The sequence below is a fragment of the Rattus norvegicus genome, chromosome 3, assembly GCF_021556685.1.
Source record: "Rattus norvegicus strain SHRSP/BbbUtx chromosome 3, alternate assembly SHRSP_T2T, whole genome shotgun sequence".
NCBI classification, from domain to species: domain Eukaryota; kingdom Metazoa; phylum Chordata; class Mammalia; order Rodentia; family Muridae; genus Rattus; species Rattus norvegicus.
Window position 1 is genome coordinate 154580345 of NC_141536.1, and position 14654 is coordinate 154594998.

Below are 14654 nucleotides of genomic sequence, written 5' to 3' on the forward strand. Positions count from 1 at the left end.
AATAGGGAAGGTTGTCAATATAGATACAAACTCACTTAGATCTTCCATGAGGCCTGGCTTCGAAGACACAATCCGAAGGTGTATCCAGAGGTTCTTCAGTCTGAATGACGGACAGTCATGGTCCCAGAAGCGTCACTATCAGGAAGGTGAGGAAGGCAGGCATCTGGAGTTGGCTTTGGTGCTGATGTTGACGGTACTGTAGGGCACGCACTGTGTGGTCAGCCCTTGTTCTGCTGTTTGGGGTTGTGGGAGAGGGAATGGTCTGAGCAGAGCTGTTGTATACTTTGTGTGTGTCACTGATTAACACGCTTTTGTACTTGAAGTGTGGTCTGTTTCTGTATGCATCCGTCTAGTCTCAGATACTAGTAACGGTGTGCTTCTCCCCAATAGCTTACATTCATGGCCATGCAGAGACCCCAGTGTATCGTTTCTCATTGGCTGATGGAACTATTGTGAGTGCTCAGACAAAGAGCAAACTCTTCCGCAATCCTGTAACGAATGATCGTCATGGCTTCGTCTCGACCCACTTCCTTCAGAGGTGATGACGCTAAAGCACCCTTGTCCCAGGATGCTTTGCTGTTGATGGGCAGGGAGAGAAGGGAGGGAAGCTGTTGGATTCCATGAAGTAAATTTAAGTTCTTAAGAGTATGTTTTCTTTAATGTTTTATTTCTACTTTTCCAGTAAATAACTGCTTCCTGGGTAAGGCCTGGGTGTGTGTGTGGGGGATGAAGGTGAGGTTGGTGGTGTGTTGGGAGGGTAGTGGGTACCTTGTTACCTTCCATTTCTAGTGTTATATTTACATTGCTTCTAGGGACTGGGTTTCGAATAAAAAGTAAAATGTAAATGTAAGTACTAGGTACTAAAAGGTGTTACTGCCGATGTTATCAGTGGTAAGCAAACTGCATAGGGAGAGGTTCATTCATGATCGTTGGAGTTGGCCTATGCTTCCAGGCTTAAGTCCCGGGTAGGTCAGCTATTGTAATGAGACCTTGGAGGCTCCAGATCACATGGCTGTCAGAGCCGCTCAGCACTGATGTCACTCATTTAGATCTTCTGGCTCATTTAAAGCTGTTGGGGATGCAGCTCAGCTGGTAAAAGGCAGCCTTCCTTGCATGATGCCTCAGGTTCAGTTCCTAGCACAGGATAAACTGGGGACAGTAGTGGACTCCTGTATAGAGGCAGGAAAATCTTTGGCTTCATAGTGACTTCAAAGCTACCATAGGCTACATGAGACCCATCTCAAAACAAGCAAACAACAAACAAACAAAAGCCAAACAAAAAAATCACAAACAAACCAAAACAAACAAATCCCATAATTTAGATCTGGTGGTGTGACCTGTTATTCTAGCTACACGGGAGGCTGAGGCAGCAGGATCTCAAGTCCTGGGCCCAACTGAGTTCACGAATTCAAGGCCAGCCCCAGTAATTTTGTGAGATGAGACCTTGTTTCAAAATTACCAATGGGCTTTGGAATACAGCTCAATATTAGAGAGCTGGCTTAGCACGTGGGAGACTCTGAATCCCAGTACTATATAAAAACAGGAAAAGTAGGGGCCAGAGAAATGGCTCCGTTACTAAGAACAGCTGTTCTTGCAGAGGGTCTGATTCCTAGCACCCATAAGGCGACTCCCCCGCCATCTACAACTCTAGTTCCAGGGGAGCTCTGCCGCAGACAGTAGGCATGCATATGGTGAACAGACAGACAGATAGACAAAATACCAATTAAATTAAATCTATAAATTAAAAAGAAGTCAAAGTATTGCTGGGTTGACTTGGTGATTAGCACCTACATGGGGTTCTCCACCTGGTGTTGGAGTGACGCCTAGTGTGTGCTCCTAGGCAGCTCTCTCCTCTCTTCCTTCCCCTACACCTCCCTTTATGTAGTGCTGCAGTTTTAAAGTAGAACGTGTGTGTGTTTGCTTGCAGAGAACAGAATGGATGTAGACCAAACCCGAATCCTGTAGGACAAGGCATCCGACCTCCTGCAGCAGGGTGTGGCATGAGCCTGTCTCCAAGTCAGAGTGTGCAGATGCTGGGCAGCCGGACCTACGGCGTGGCCGACCCCAGCAACACAGGGCAGATGGCTGGAGCTAGGTATGGGGCTTCTAGTAGTGTAGCCTCGCTGACCCCAGGACAAAGCCTGCAGTCGCCATCTTCCTACCAGAGCAACAGCTATGGGCTCAACATGAGCAGTCCCCCACACGGCAGTCCTGGTCTTGGCCCCAACCAGCAGAACATCATGATTTCTCCTCGTAATCGTGGGAGCCCAAAGATGGCCTCACACCAGTTCTCTCCTGCTGCAGGTATCCACAGTTCCGTTTTGTTTCCGCACCCCTGTCCGTTGTATGTAGTCAGAGCTCAGAGGTTGTGTTGTCTTAGCGTGTCTGACAGTCTCTCCTGGTCTCTGTTCATGTGCAGGCGTGCACTCGCCCATGGGCTCTTCTGGCAACACAGGGAGCCACAGCTTTTCTAGCAGCTCCCTCAGTGCCTTGCAAGCCATCAGCGAAGGTGTGGGAACCTCTCTTTTATCTACTCTGTCTTCACCAGGCCCCAAATTGGATAACTCTCCCAATATGAATATAAACCAGCCAAGTAAAGCGAGCAGTCAGGATTCTAAGAGCCCTCTAGGCTTATACTGTGAACAGAACCCAGTGGAGAGTTCGGTGTGTCCATCAAACAGCAGGGATCACCCCAGTGACAAAGAAAACAAGGAGAACAGTGGGGAGGCGTCAGAGACTCCCAGGGGACCCCTGGAAAGCAAAGGCCACAAGAAACTGCTGCAGTTACTCACATGCTCCTCGGATGACCGAGGCCATTCCTCCTTGACCAACTCTCCCCTGGATTCAAATTGCAAAGACTCTTCCATTAGTGTCACCAGCCCCTCTGGAGTGTCGTCCTCGACATCAGGAGCAGTGTCTTCCACCTCCAATATGCATGGGTCTCTGTTGCAAGAGAAACACCGGATTTTGCACAAGTTGCTGCAAAATGGCAACTCACCAGCGGAGGTCGCCAAGATCACTGCAGAAGCCACTGGGAAAGACACTAGCAGTACTGCTTCCGGTGGAGAAGGGAGTGTCAGGCAGGAGCAGCTGAGTCCTAAGAAGAAGGAGAATAATGCCCTTCTTAGATACCTGCTGGACAGGGACGACCCCAGTGATGTGCTTGCCAAAGAGCTGCAGCCCCAAGCGGACGGAGGGGACAGTAAACTGAGTCAGTGCAGCTGCTCCACCAATCCCAGCTCCGGCCAAGAGAAAGACCCGAAAATTAAGACAGAGGCAAGTGAGGAGGTGAGGCACTCTCTGTTCATTTGTTTGTGCAGTTTAGTGTCACAAACCCTACACTTGCAGTGTGTAACAACATTATCAATTGTTAAACGGTGCAGTTGTTTATAACAATTACAGTTGGCTATAACGACATTATAGACTGGTGGTCTTAAATTGAAGGATAACCTTGAGGTTTCATTCACTATGGTTGCTGTGCATATGTGAGAGAGTGTGTGTTTGAGAGTTTAGTTGTGTGTGTGTGAGGGGAGGGAGGAGAGAATGTGTGTGTGTGTGTGTGTGTGTGTGTGAGAGAGAGAGAGAGAGAGAGAGAAAGAGAGGGGGGGTGTATGTTAAAAAGTGTTCATGTGTGTGAGGGGGTGGTGCATGCATGCCTTCCATTGTGGGCTGGAGGTTGAACTGGCGGTATCAGGTTTGCTCAGCAAGCATCTTACTGACCCTATATAAGTTTTTAGCGGTCAGTCTGAAGTATTTTCACGGGAGTGGTTATGTTGGAATGATCAGATTAGGTTGTTAATGACATGGTAGATGGTTATTAAGAAAAGTTTGAGGGGTGGGTGGGGGAGCAAAAAAGAAAAGGAAGAAAAGTTTGAATTTAGCAGCATCATTTCCCCACTAAAGTGCGGAAGTTCGTGCATACGAACACAGTCTGCAAAAGCATCTTGCTAACCCCGAGTAAGCACTGTTCTAGGGAGAATGAGAAAGACAGACGAGTGTTTCATAGGCCACAGGCTCCCTTCACCATGTCTGTTGGCAGGGCCCGTCTCTGTGCGCCTGTGGATGCCTTGGTAAACACCACTTACCAGAAAAGTTACAGACAGACGGAGGTTCCTGCCGCTAAGGATGAATCCTAGCCACCTGTCGTGGGAAACAGTGGCAGAGCAAAGGGTGCTGCTCGGGCCAGCAGAGTCCGAGACTTATCATAGCGGCTAAACCGACAGCTGAGGTGGAGATGGGGGGAGGTCACAGGACAGCAGCCTTTGCCGGGGCATTGTTATCTCAGGTCATGGCTTCGGGTTTACTGCTGGGGTTCTGTGTTTGTCTGCTTTGTTGTTGATACGTTTCTTTGGAGAGGGGGAGAGAGAGTCTTACTGTCTGTCTGTCTCTAGCTGTCCTGGGACTCAGAGTGCACACCACCACACCCTACACCACTGCTGTGTTTTACTGGTGCCTGTTTAGGGCTTCTTTTGCTGATGGCATGATAGTTGCATCTGGTGTTACATGTAGAATAATTTGAAAAGGTTCACTTTCAGGTATCGGGAGACCTGGATAACCTAGATGCTATTCTTGGAGATTTGACTAGTTCTGACTTCTACAACAGTCCTACAAATGGCAGTCACCCAGGGGCCAAACAGCAGATGTTTGCAGGACCAAGTTCTCTGGGTAAGGAAGGACCAGAGCTTTTCTCTTTTGAGGGGTGAGGTTGGGTGGGAGCTTGAGACATGGTCTCTGTGAGGAGACTTAGCCAATGAGCTCCATGTCGGATGCAGACTTGCGTCACAGCTCTCTCAGCACAGGTGCATGTCTGCTTACACCAAGACCTGGATGCAGCAGAGCCTGCAACTTCAGACGCACTCTCCCTTCTGGTTCCCTGCACCCACTGACGTTGTTTGTGTTAGTTATTTTCCTCCTCCTTCTTAAAGCTTTTCTTCTTTTAAAATTTTCAAGATTTATTTATTGTATATAAGTACACTGTCGCTATCTTCAGACACACCAGCAGAGGGCATGGGATCCCATTACAGATGGTTGTGAGCCACCATGTAGTTGCTGGTATTTGAACTCAGAACCTCTGGAAGAGCAGTCAGTGCTCTTAACCGCTGAGCCATCTCTCCAGACCTGACTTTTCCTTTTTAAAAATTACATTTAATTTATTTTTGTGTGTGTATGTGTGTGCATGCATGCATGCATGTGCTACAGCATGGGACAGTCAAAGGACAACCTGAAGTGGCTCTCCCCTCCCATGTGGGTCCTGGAGTGGCTGGGACTTAGTCTGTCAGGTTGGCAGCAGGTGTCTTGGCTGCTAGCTGACTGGTCCCCTCTTAGGTTCCCTTCTAATTAATGTACCAGTAACTGTGAGACTTAGAGAATCCATACCTGAGCCTTGGGGGTAGACGTTTTCCATCATGGACAGTTGAATTAAACACGTGTCATTTAACCCTGAGAGGTACCTCTTTCTGTTTGGTTTTTACTCGAACCCTTCCTTCCCTGTTAAAGGATGCGAGCTCAGTGTTCTATCAAGGGCATGTTGTTGTATTAAGTAAAAAAAGAATAATTTACAGTCGTCTCATGCTGCTTACTTCTGTTCTCCGTTCTCTCTCCCCCTCCTTTGTTTCTTCTTTACATCGGACCCTCCTCCTTCCCGTTCTCCCTTTGAGAAAGGATAACCCTGGCCTTGAAACTACAGAGATTCATCCGCCTCTGCCCTCTGAGCGCTGGGACTAAGACATGGCCAGCACACCTAGAAATTACTGTTGCCCTCTTTCCTTTTTTTTGGCAACAGGGTCTCATTACTTTTAGTTGCACTGTTTCCCAAACTGACTCTTCAGATTAGTCAAAGGTTGGGTTTATTTCCTGTTTGATTGGAAGGCAGCTTAACATTTTATTTTTTATCGTAAGGTTGTAAGTAGGGAATATACTTCATGAGTACAGGAAGAACCTGTAGGAATTAAAAACATTGCTCCATTTACCTCTCCATCCTCCCCCGTCCTGTGTGGTGCTGGGGATCTGTACCGAACCTTGTGCTTGTTAAACATGGTCTGCGGAGCCAAGGCACACATCGCACATGAGCTCACTGGCCTACAGCCGAGTGCTGGCACTTGGGCCAACACACAGAGTATCGTTTGTACTTGATTTGGAATTAGGGATTTTTTTTCTCTTTTTGACATACTTATTTTGTTAAAGAAAATGGCTGTGTTTGTTTTTATGAGGAAGACTTTGTGTGGGACTTAGTAGTATTTGTTTCTTACTTAAAATATTGAATTAGCAAGGGATACTAATGTGGTAAACTTCTGTGTTTCCAACAGGTTTGCGAAGTCCACAGCCTGTGCAGTCTGTGCGCCCTCCATATAACCGAGCGCTGTCTCTAGACAGCCCCGTGTCTGTTGGCTCAGTTCCGCCAGTGAAGAATGTCAGTGCTTTCCCTGTGTTACCAAAACAGCCCATACTGGCTGGGAATCCAAGAATGATGGATAGTCAGGAGAATTACGGTGCCAATATGGGTAGGTTATGTCTATGAGTAATCATTTAAACATTCAAACCAAGTAACAACTTTATATTTTAATTTTTTACTAATATACTTTTAATATGTTATTCCTTTCATGCTGTATCTTAAATAGCCATTGGTTCAGGCCACCCGTCTAACCTGTAACAAATGTGTGGGAGTGGAGGCTTCTAGCTACTGTCTTTGTCGCTGGCCACCCCCACTCTCAGGGTGACAGTCCCAGCTACAGTAGTTTTTAATGCTTCTCCCAGCGCAAGAGGGGCTTTTGTGTTATGTGTTGGGTAAGACTTGAGTGAGCTCTATCCATTTTAGGTGGACCAAACAGAAACGTTCCTGTGAATCCGACGTCCTCCTCAGGAGACTGGGGTTTAGCGAACTCAAGGGCCAGCAGAATGGAGCCTCTGGCTTCAAGTCCCCTGGGAAGAGCTGGAGGAGACTACAGCGCAGCTTTACCAAGACCCGCCTTGGGGAGCTCCGGGCCTACCTTGCCACTTCGTTCTAATAGACTGCCAGGCGCAAGACCAACGTTGCAGCCTCAGCCGCAGCCGCAGCAGCAACAGCAGCAGCAACAGCAGCAACAGCAGCAGCAGCAGATGCTTCAAATGAGTAGGCTGTCCCTTTCAATAAAAAATGAAAATTGTTCTTTTGAGCATGGGGGTGGGGTAGGGTTGAGTACAGGGTTTCTCTTCGTAGTCTTGATTGACCTGGAGCTCAGTCTGTAGACCAGGCTGAGAACTCAGAGATCCCCTGCCTCTACCTTGTGAGTGTTGGGTTAAAGGGGTGTGCTACCACCTGGATGAACATACTGTTTTGCTCCCCCAGGAGCTGGTGAGGTTCCCATGGGAATGGGCGTCAGTCCCTATAGCCCAGCAGTGCCATCTAACCAACCCGGATCGTGGCCAGAGGGCATGCTCTCGATGGAACAAGGTCCTCATGGGGCTCAAAATAGGTAGGGTTTTATTTTGTGATGTGGGAATGCTTACGTTGGATTTAAGAGTCTGAGCAGAGGCAACTCTGGGAGTGTATGGGAGACCTTGTTATTGTTGACCTTGCCATCTGCTGGTGCTGAGGCAGGGCATCTGGAAGGGGAGAGGAGGCAGAGCTACAGTTCAGCCTTCAGGACTTCCAAAAGGTCTCTTAGCGGTGATCTCCCATAGAGTGGTCAGCTGCAGTTGGAAAAGACAAGCTCTCTTAGGTTTATAAGTGGTATTCAGATACTGTGCCTCAGTTTTTCTAGAAAAATATTAAAAAATTAAAAAATGCATATGAATGTTTGCCTTCATGGCTGCCTACGTATGCAGTGTCCACGGAGCCCAGAAGAGGGTGTCAGGTCCCCGTGACTGGAGTTACATGTTGAGCCTTCATGTAGGTGCTGAGAACTGAACCCATAACTGCTTAGCCATTTCTCTATCCCCTAATGATTAACCTTTTGAATAATGGATCATTATTTTCTAAAATCATCTAAATATTTCAGTCGTCTGGGTGGGAGTGACCTGTTACACTATCTTTTCCTTTTGTAACAACAGAAAAGGCTGGGGTTCGTTCTGCACCTTTAATTTGTTCAATCAACTACCACTGAGCAACGTCCCTACCCCGTCCTTTTTAAAAAGATGCAGAGGCCAGAGGTCAGCGGAAACACAGACTTTACCTGAGCGTCAGGGTGGGCATTTTATAACTCTGAGCACTTAGCGCTGAACAGGAGAGACTGCTGGCTGTGAGTTTGAGGCTAGACTTAGTTATATAGCGAGACTCTCGGAAAACTTAAAAACCCAAACAAAACCAGCACCAGCCCAAGAGCGCTGGTTTGCTTTTCTGTGGTCCTGGCTGGGGAACATGGGTCCTCATCACCTCCAGCCCAGCAGCATTGGAGCTGACTCAGGTGTCTCTCTAGGCCTCTTCTTAGAAATTCCCTGGATGAGCTGCTCGGGCCGCCTTCTAACCCAGAAGGCCAGAGTGATGAGAGAGCTCTGCTGGACCAGCTGCACACGCTCCTGAGCAACACGGACGCCACAGGCCTGGAGGAGATCGACAGGGCCCTGGGAATTCCCGAGCTTGTGAGTCAGGTGAGTGGCAGTCAGTGTGGGAACAGCAGTGTCTGCACATTCATGTGGACAAACACGGCTTAAAGTAAGACTGCGTGCACCTCTGTGTCACTTGTGGGAGAGTGTATTTGTCCCTTTCTACAGCCAAAGAAAACATCTAACGGAACCACTACAGTTTTCAGAGTGCTGCTTACTTAGATTTTTTAGTTTAACTTTATTTTAAGAATATTATTTAATGTTTATGGGTATTTGCCTGTATGCCTCTGTGCACTGTGTGTGTCCTGGTGCCCACAGAGGTCAGAGGAGCATGTTGGATTCTTTGGGACTGAAGGTACAGACAGCTGAGAGCCACCATATGGATTCTAGGAACAGACCCTAGTCCTAGAAGAGCATCCATTTTTCCAGCCCTTTAGGATAATTACCAAATTTTAAAAAATTTTAGATTTATTAATTTGACTATATTGTGTGTTTTGCTTGTGTGTATGTACACACACACACACACACACACACACACACACACACACACACACACATTATAGCATGTGTGTGCTTGGTACCTGCAGATGTTAGAAGAGGGTATTTGTTCACTTGGGGCTGGATTTAAAGAGCTCAAATGTGGGTTCTGGGAACTGAACCTGGGTCCTTGTCAAGAGCCCTCTCTTAGCCCCACTGAGTGCTACTTACTTTTATAGCATTTTCTTCAGCCGTGTTGGGTGTGCAGGATATGCCAGGGAAGGCAGGCCGTGTGTAAACAAGGCTTATAGCCAAATCAGAGCATTGTCGTCTCTCGCCTCTTTGTATATTCATCTCATGAAAATATACTTTCACAATTTTATTTTTGTTTTTCAAGAAAGACAGAATTTCTCTGTGTAGCCTTCTGGCCATCTTGGAACTCTGTAGACCAGGCTAGCCTTGAACTCAGGTTCATTTGCCTCTGCCCCTCCAGTGCTGGGATTAAAAGGATGTGCCGCCATGCTCAGCATCCCAAGAACTTTTGAAATATCGTAGATGGTTATTTCTGTTTACGTTGTACTGGGCAATGTTCAGATCTCTGTCCAGCCGTAAACCAAGGGTAGGCCTCAGTCGCTGGTCGGAACCAGACAGACAGACAGACATGCACAAGGAATTGCATGGGAATGCTTGTTTATGTGCTGCCACATGTGTGCTGTGGAAGCCAAAGAAGGCTTTGATCTCCTAAACGTGAAGTTAGAGGCAGTTATCAGCTACCTGATGTTGGTGCTGGGAACTGAACTTTGACCCTCTGGAAGAACAGCCAGTACTCCTAAATGTGGGGCTATCTCTCCGGCCCTCGCCTTAGAGTTCTCAAAGGGGCAGGGGAAACAATGCCAGTTCTGATGTCCCACTTCAGAGATGCCAATCACACCTAACCTGACACTGGAGAACAGCTGAATCTGGTGTGCGCGCGCTCGAGTCTGAGTGACACCTGACCCTGGTGCTGACGACCATGCTGCGTTTGGTCTGACATTCTTCCTACTTGCTGGGTCTAGGCCTTCATCTACAATTCTGATGAGTGAGTGCACCAAGTGTGGTGGTGGCGGCTTTCAGTATCAGCACTCTGGGAACCAGAAGCTGGTGGATCTTAAGTTCAAGGCAAGCCTGGTGTTTATAGCAAGTTCCAAGCCATCTAAAGCTATATCGTAAGACCCTATCTCAAAAACCCAAACAACAACAAAAACAGCTTCTGACAAATGGAAAGAATATGTAACATCAGCCTTAAAACCCTCTCTGAGCAGCAGAGGGGGTGTTGTTAGTAACTGGGGTGTTGTTAGTAGCTGGGGTGTATACACCTCTAGATTTAAAGCAGTGCATGTAAGCCTGTGAGTACGTGTGCATGCTCACAAGGGTGACAGTGATAGTCACTATCATTGTCAGCCATCAAGGTCTCATTCTGCTGGCTTCGCTCTATGAATCATGCCGCCCTTCAGCCTTTGTGGGGTCTGTGGCTGTAATCTCATCTTATGTGGATGCTGTCTATCGTGCAGCTGATCACACATGTCTCTTTCTGCCTTAAGAAAAGGTGTGAAACTGGGGCTGGGGATTTAGCTCAGTGGTAGAGCGCTTACCTAGGAAGCGCAAGGCCCTGGGTTCGGTCCCCAGCTCCGGAAAAAAAAAAAAAAAAAAAAAAAAAAAAAGAAAAGAAAAGGTGTGAAAGACCAATGTGTCCGGTGTCCCACCCACTTGCTTTGGAAGCTAAGTCAGGAAAGTCACATGATTCTAGGATTCTAGGGCAGCATGTGTTAATTCCACCAAATGAGAGTAAGGACCATTACTCAAACTCTCTAGTCAAATTAAGTAGGCTTTATTTCCTTCCAGACAGGGCTATTTCCCTAAAGCAGGTTTGAGAAAATAGAATTGGACATAGAAGAAGGTGGGGTTTATGTGAGCCTCAAAACTTCAAGTCTAGGGGGATTTCAGGGGTTTTTTGTTCTGTAGGAACTTGGCAGAACATTCAAAGTTCTTTGGCAGAGCATCTTACTAGGGCAAAGGTTAGGGTATAGGGTGTGGGACTTGTCAGATTCCAGAAAACGGGTCAAGACTTAGTCAAACCCAAGGTTTACAGAAAACAGGAATGAACTTATTTTGACCTTGTAAGGCAATAGCTTGGCCTGTCACGTCAGGACCCTGTCTTGGGAAGGAAACGGCACTGGCTCTTTCTGGATGAGTAGTTCAGGTTTTCCTCTGTCAGCACCATTGTGTGGTTTAGACGGATAACCACACAAACAACAGAGTGTGATTATTTTAAAAACCTGTTTACTAACATGATAAGCAGCGAGGTGACTGGCTCTCACCGCACCTCTTCACAAGCGTGATTATCTCGTCATGTTTGCCGGCCATCCACCTGTGTTTTACAGTTTTCCAATGGGGTTTTGGGCTGAGAATTTGGTTTCCAGGATGAATAGAGCTCACGCCTAGTCCTTTCAGTATTTATGTTCCCCGGCCGGCCATATGCAGTGTGACACTCACAAATGCTGGGCGGTGTACACTGTGAGTGGTTTGTCATACCCTCCTTTTCTTTAGCTTTATTTTCAATTTAAGAATGTTGCTGGGCACAACTTTAATTTCAGCAATGAGGAGGCTTATGTTGTGAGTCCCAGGCCATCCTGGTCTACAAAGTTCTAGGACATCCAGGGCTATGTAGAGAAACCCTGTCTTGAAAAACAAAACAAAACACCCCCCCCCCCCAAACAAACAAACCTAAAAGAAACCATCAAAATTTTCAAAATTGTGTCTAATGTGCACAGTAATTTATAACAGTGAAATGCTGGGGAAATCCCAGAAGCGAAGTTGTTAACTGGGGAGCATTTAAATGCTATCTAAGACATCTATAAAAATAGCCATAGATGACAAGTGACACGGTGATCAGTTAGTCTACAGACACTGTCCTCTTGGGCTGGCCCAAACTGGCACTGTGAATTCGGTCTCTGGAGCTCACGTAAAGGTCCACATGAAGAGAGGAGAGGAGCAACTGTAAAGCTGTCCTCTGACCTCCACGTGTGCACTGTGGTGTGCACACACACACATCTCTCACACACAGCGATAATAAAAGTAAAATGAAAGTGTTATTATGATAGGTATGTACAGTATGGTGCCTGTAATCCAAACAGGAAATGTAGAAAATGCTGGATAAATAACCCCCAGGAACAGAGAGGTCTGAGGTATGAGGTGGCCCTTAATGGAGTGGCCAACAGAGACTGCAGGAAAAAGTCTTGGCTATCTGCTTGTACTATATTTACCAATGGGTTCGGTTGGCTCTCAGAACCTCCTAAATTCTTTACATTCACTTTAGTAGAATGTGCAAGAGAATGTAGCATACCACGCCTTAATAAAGATGTCTGTGTTTGGAGTGAGCAGGGTTGGAAAGACAAGATGTAGGAGCACAAATGCTGGTTATTGCGAGGGCCCTGGGGAGTCTCTGGAAGGGTCCTGGGAGTGGAGTGCATAGAACAGAAGGAGGGGAACAGCAGTGCGGCACCCTGAGAAGACAGGAGGATGGGGTCCTGGGGAGCCAGGGCCTGTGATGTAGGGGAGATTTGAGGAAAGCAGCAGCTTTTCTTTCCTTGGGGAGGTGGGGGAATTGTGAAAGTGTAAGTTTAAGGTTCGGGGACACCCAGATTCATTTGCATAAGCCACCTGAGTTCAGAAGTCTCCTTTGGGGTAGAAAGCATAGTTTGATAGCTAGTTGTCCTTTGTGCCTGAGAATATCCAGGCAGGAAGTATCGTGAGAGAAGAGGAAAGCCTGAGAGTGAGCCTCATGGACACTCGACCCTTATCCAAGCAAGGGAAGGCTAGAGTGGAGCCTGGGTGGCTGTGGGGTAGATAGCAGGATACAGGACAGGGCTGCTCACTGTGCTCCTGGTCTGGGGCCCAGGAGAAGGCAGAGGTACACAATGCCCCTGACGCTCTAAGCTCCTCCTGCAGAACATGCCATCCAGTGCAGGTCAAGCTGATGCCTGACACCTAACACAGACCTTGAGGGACAGTGGTGGGTGACCACCCTTAGCATGTAACTGGGGAGTGCACTCAGAGATTGGAGATCTGGAGAGGTGCTTCTCCTGGCTGACCTATTGTTACATAAACCATCTTTTCCTGTTCACAAATTATGGGAGAACATCAGATTTGTAAAGTTTTATTACAGTTTATTTTGTGTGTGTCTGTCCATGCTTATTGCATCCCACATTGCACACATGGAGCTCAGAGGACAGCCGATAGGGGTCAGCGCTATCCTTCCATCATGTGAATTCTGGGAATCAAACTCAGGTTGTCAGAATTTGTGGCAGAGGCCTTTACCACTAAGTCATTTCTTCAGCCCTAAAATGTTTAAAAACATTGTGTGTGTGTGTGTGTGTGTGTGTGTGTGTGTGTGTGTGTCTGTGTGTGTGTGTGTGTGTGCGCGCGCGTGCATGCGTGCACGTGCGTACATGTGCCCTTCCTATTCCTTCAGGACTTTCAGGAATCTGTTATTCCACTGTTCAAGCCGGGGCTTGAACTCAGGTCGTCAGGTGGGGCAGCAGGTACCTGTACTTGTTGAGCCACCTGGACAACCTATAATTTATCAGTCAGTTCCACTGTACAGAGTTATTTACTTCTAAAAGTTAAAACAATACACCAGTTTTCTTTATTGATAATGTTTGAAAGCCAGAGTTTGATTACCTCCATTCATTATTACATTTCAACCAGGTCAGCCTCCGCTTCCCCCTTCCTTTTGAGTCTTGGTCGTCCCAGTATACAGACTTGAATTCTGAACCCACACAGGAGTACACAAGACTTACAGCCGCTTCTTTGAGTCCAAGAAGAGCAGGAATACACAAAAGTCATTTATAAATACTCATGCTATACTTATTCCACATAAATGAGTGTTGAGAAGGTAGGAAGGAGTTCCCTAACCCTCCTTTTCTTTGCCCCCAAAAGGCAAGACGAAAAGGACGTCACAGAATTCTTGTTGTAGTTTGTCCTAGCATAGAGAGCACTCGTTTACTCAGCTCTCACAGCCACCTACATTGCCAGTGAGAAGGAACTGTGTAAGACTACAGCGGAGTGGACTCTTGGTCAAATTATCCCCACTGTAGCATTCTCCCGAGGCTCCATCTGTGACCATGCAGTTCCTGGTCGCAGACGAGCTCCTCTCTGGTCCTCTGTGGCCACTCTGGTGTACTGCCCACTGCTTAGGCCGCCCTTCAGCCTGTCTCCCGTTCTCTCTCAGCTGACCGTCTTCATACTACGAGGAGTCACCTCCTTGTAGTGGGAAGGAAGCATGGTCCTAGGAATAAGAGTAAAGGTGTGAAGGTCCTGTATCCATGTTTCTGGGTGTGAACCTACTCCTCTTGTGTGTGTGTGTGGGGGGGGGGGAAAGAGGGTGGGGGGGTTGGAGTTGAGGACAACTGAAAAGATTTTAGGGAAAAGGGTCAAGGTTGCCTGCCGTGTAGTTGTGAAAGGTTCTTTGCCTCAAAAACGTGTTCCAAAGTAGCCCAGAAAAAATTGTGTAGTTCTAGGCTGGGCATGGCAGTGCACGCCTTTAATACCAACTTTTGGGAGGCAGAGGCCGGTGGATCTTAGAGTTTGAGGCCAGCCTGGTCTACAAAATGAGTTAA

At 47.3% G+C, this 14654-nt stretch overlaps 1 protein-coding gene across 34 annotated transcripts in view; it reads left to right on the forward strand.

Moving 5' to 3' along the window:
* Ncoa3 (nuclear receptor coactivator 3) overlaps positions 1-14654 on the forward strand; it is an 83248-nt gene that overhangs the window by 60242 nt on the left and 8352 nt on the right. For 12 of the 34 annotated variants that reach the window (NM_053454.1, XM_087654805.1, XM_087654800.1 and 9 more), the window contains 9 exon segments: positions 6-146; positions 391-538; positions 1928-2304; positions 2420-3288; positions 4536-4665; positions 6306-6500; positions 6815-7108; positions 7325-7451; positions 8394-8565. In NM_053454.1, the coding sequence (NP_445906.1) occupies positions 6-146; positions 391-538; positions 1928-2304; positions 2420-3288; positions 4536-4665; positions 6306-6500; positions 6815-7108; positions 7325-7451; positions 8394-8565 (2453 nt within the window). 34 annotated transcript variants of the gene reach the window in all.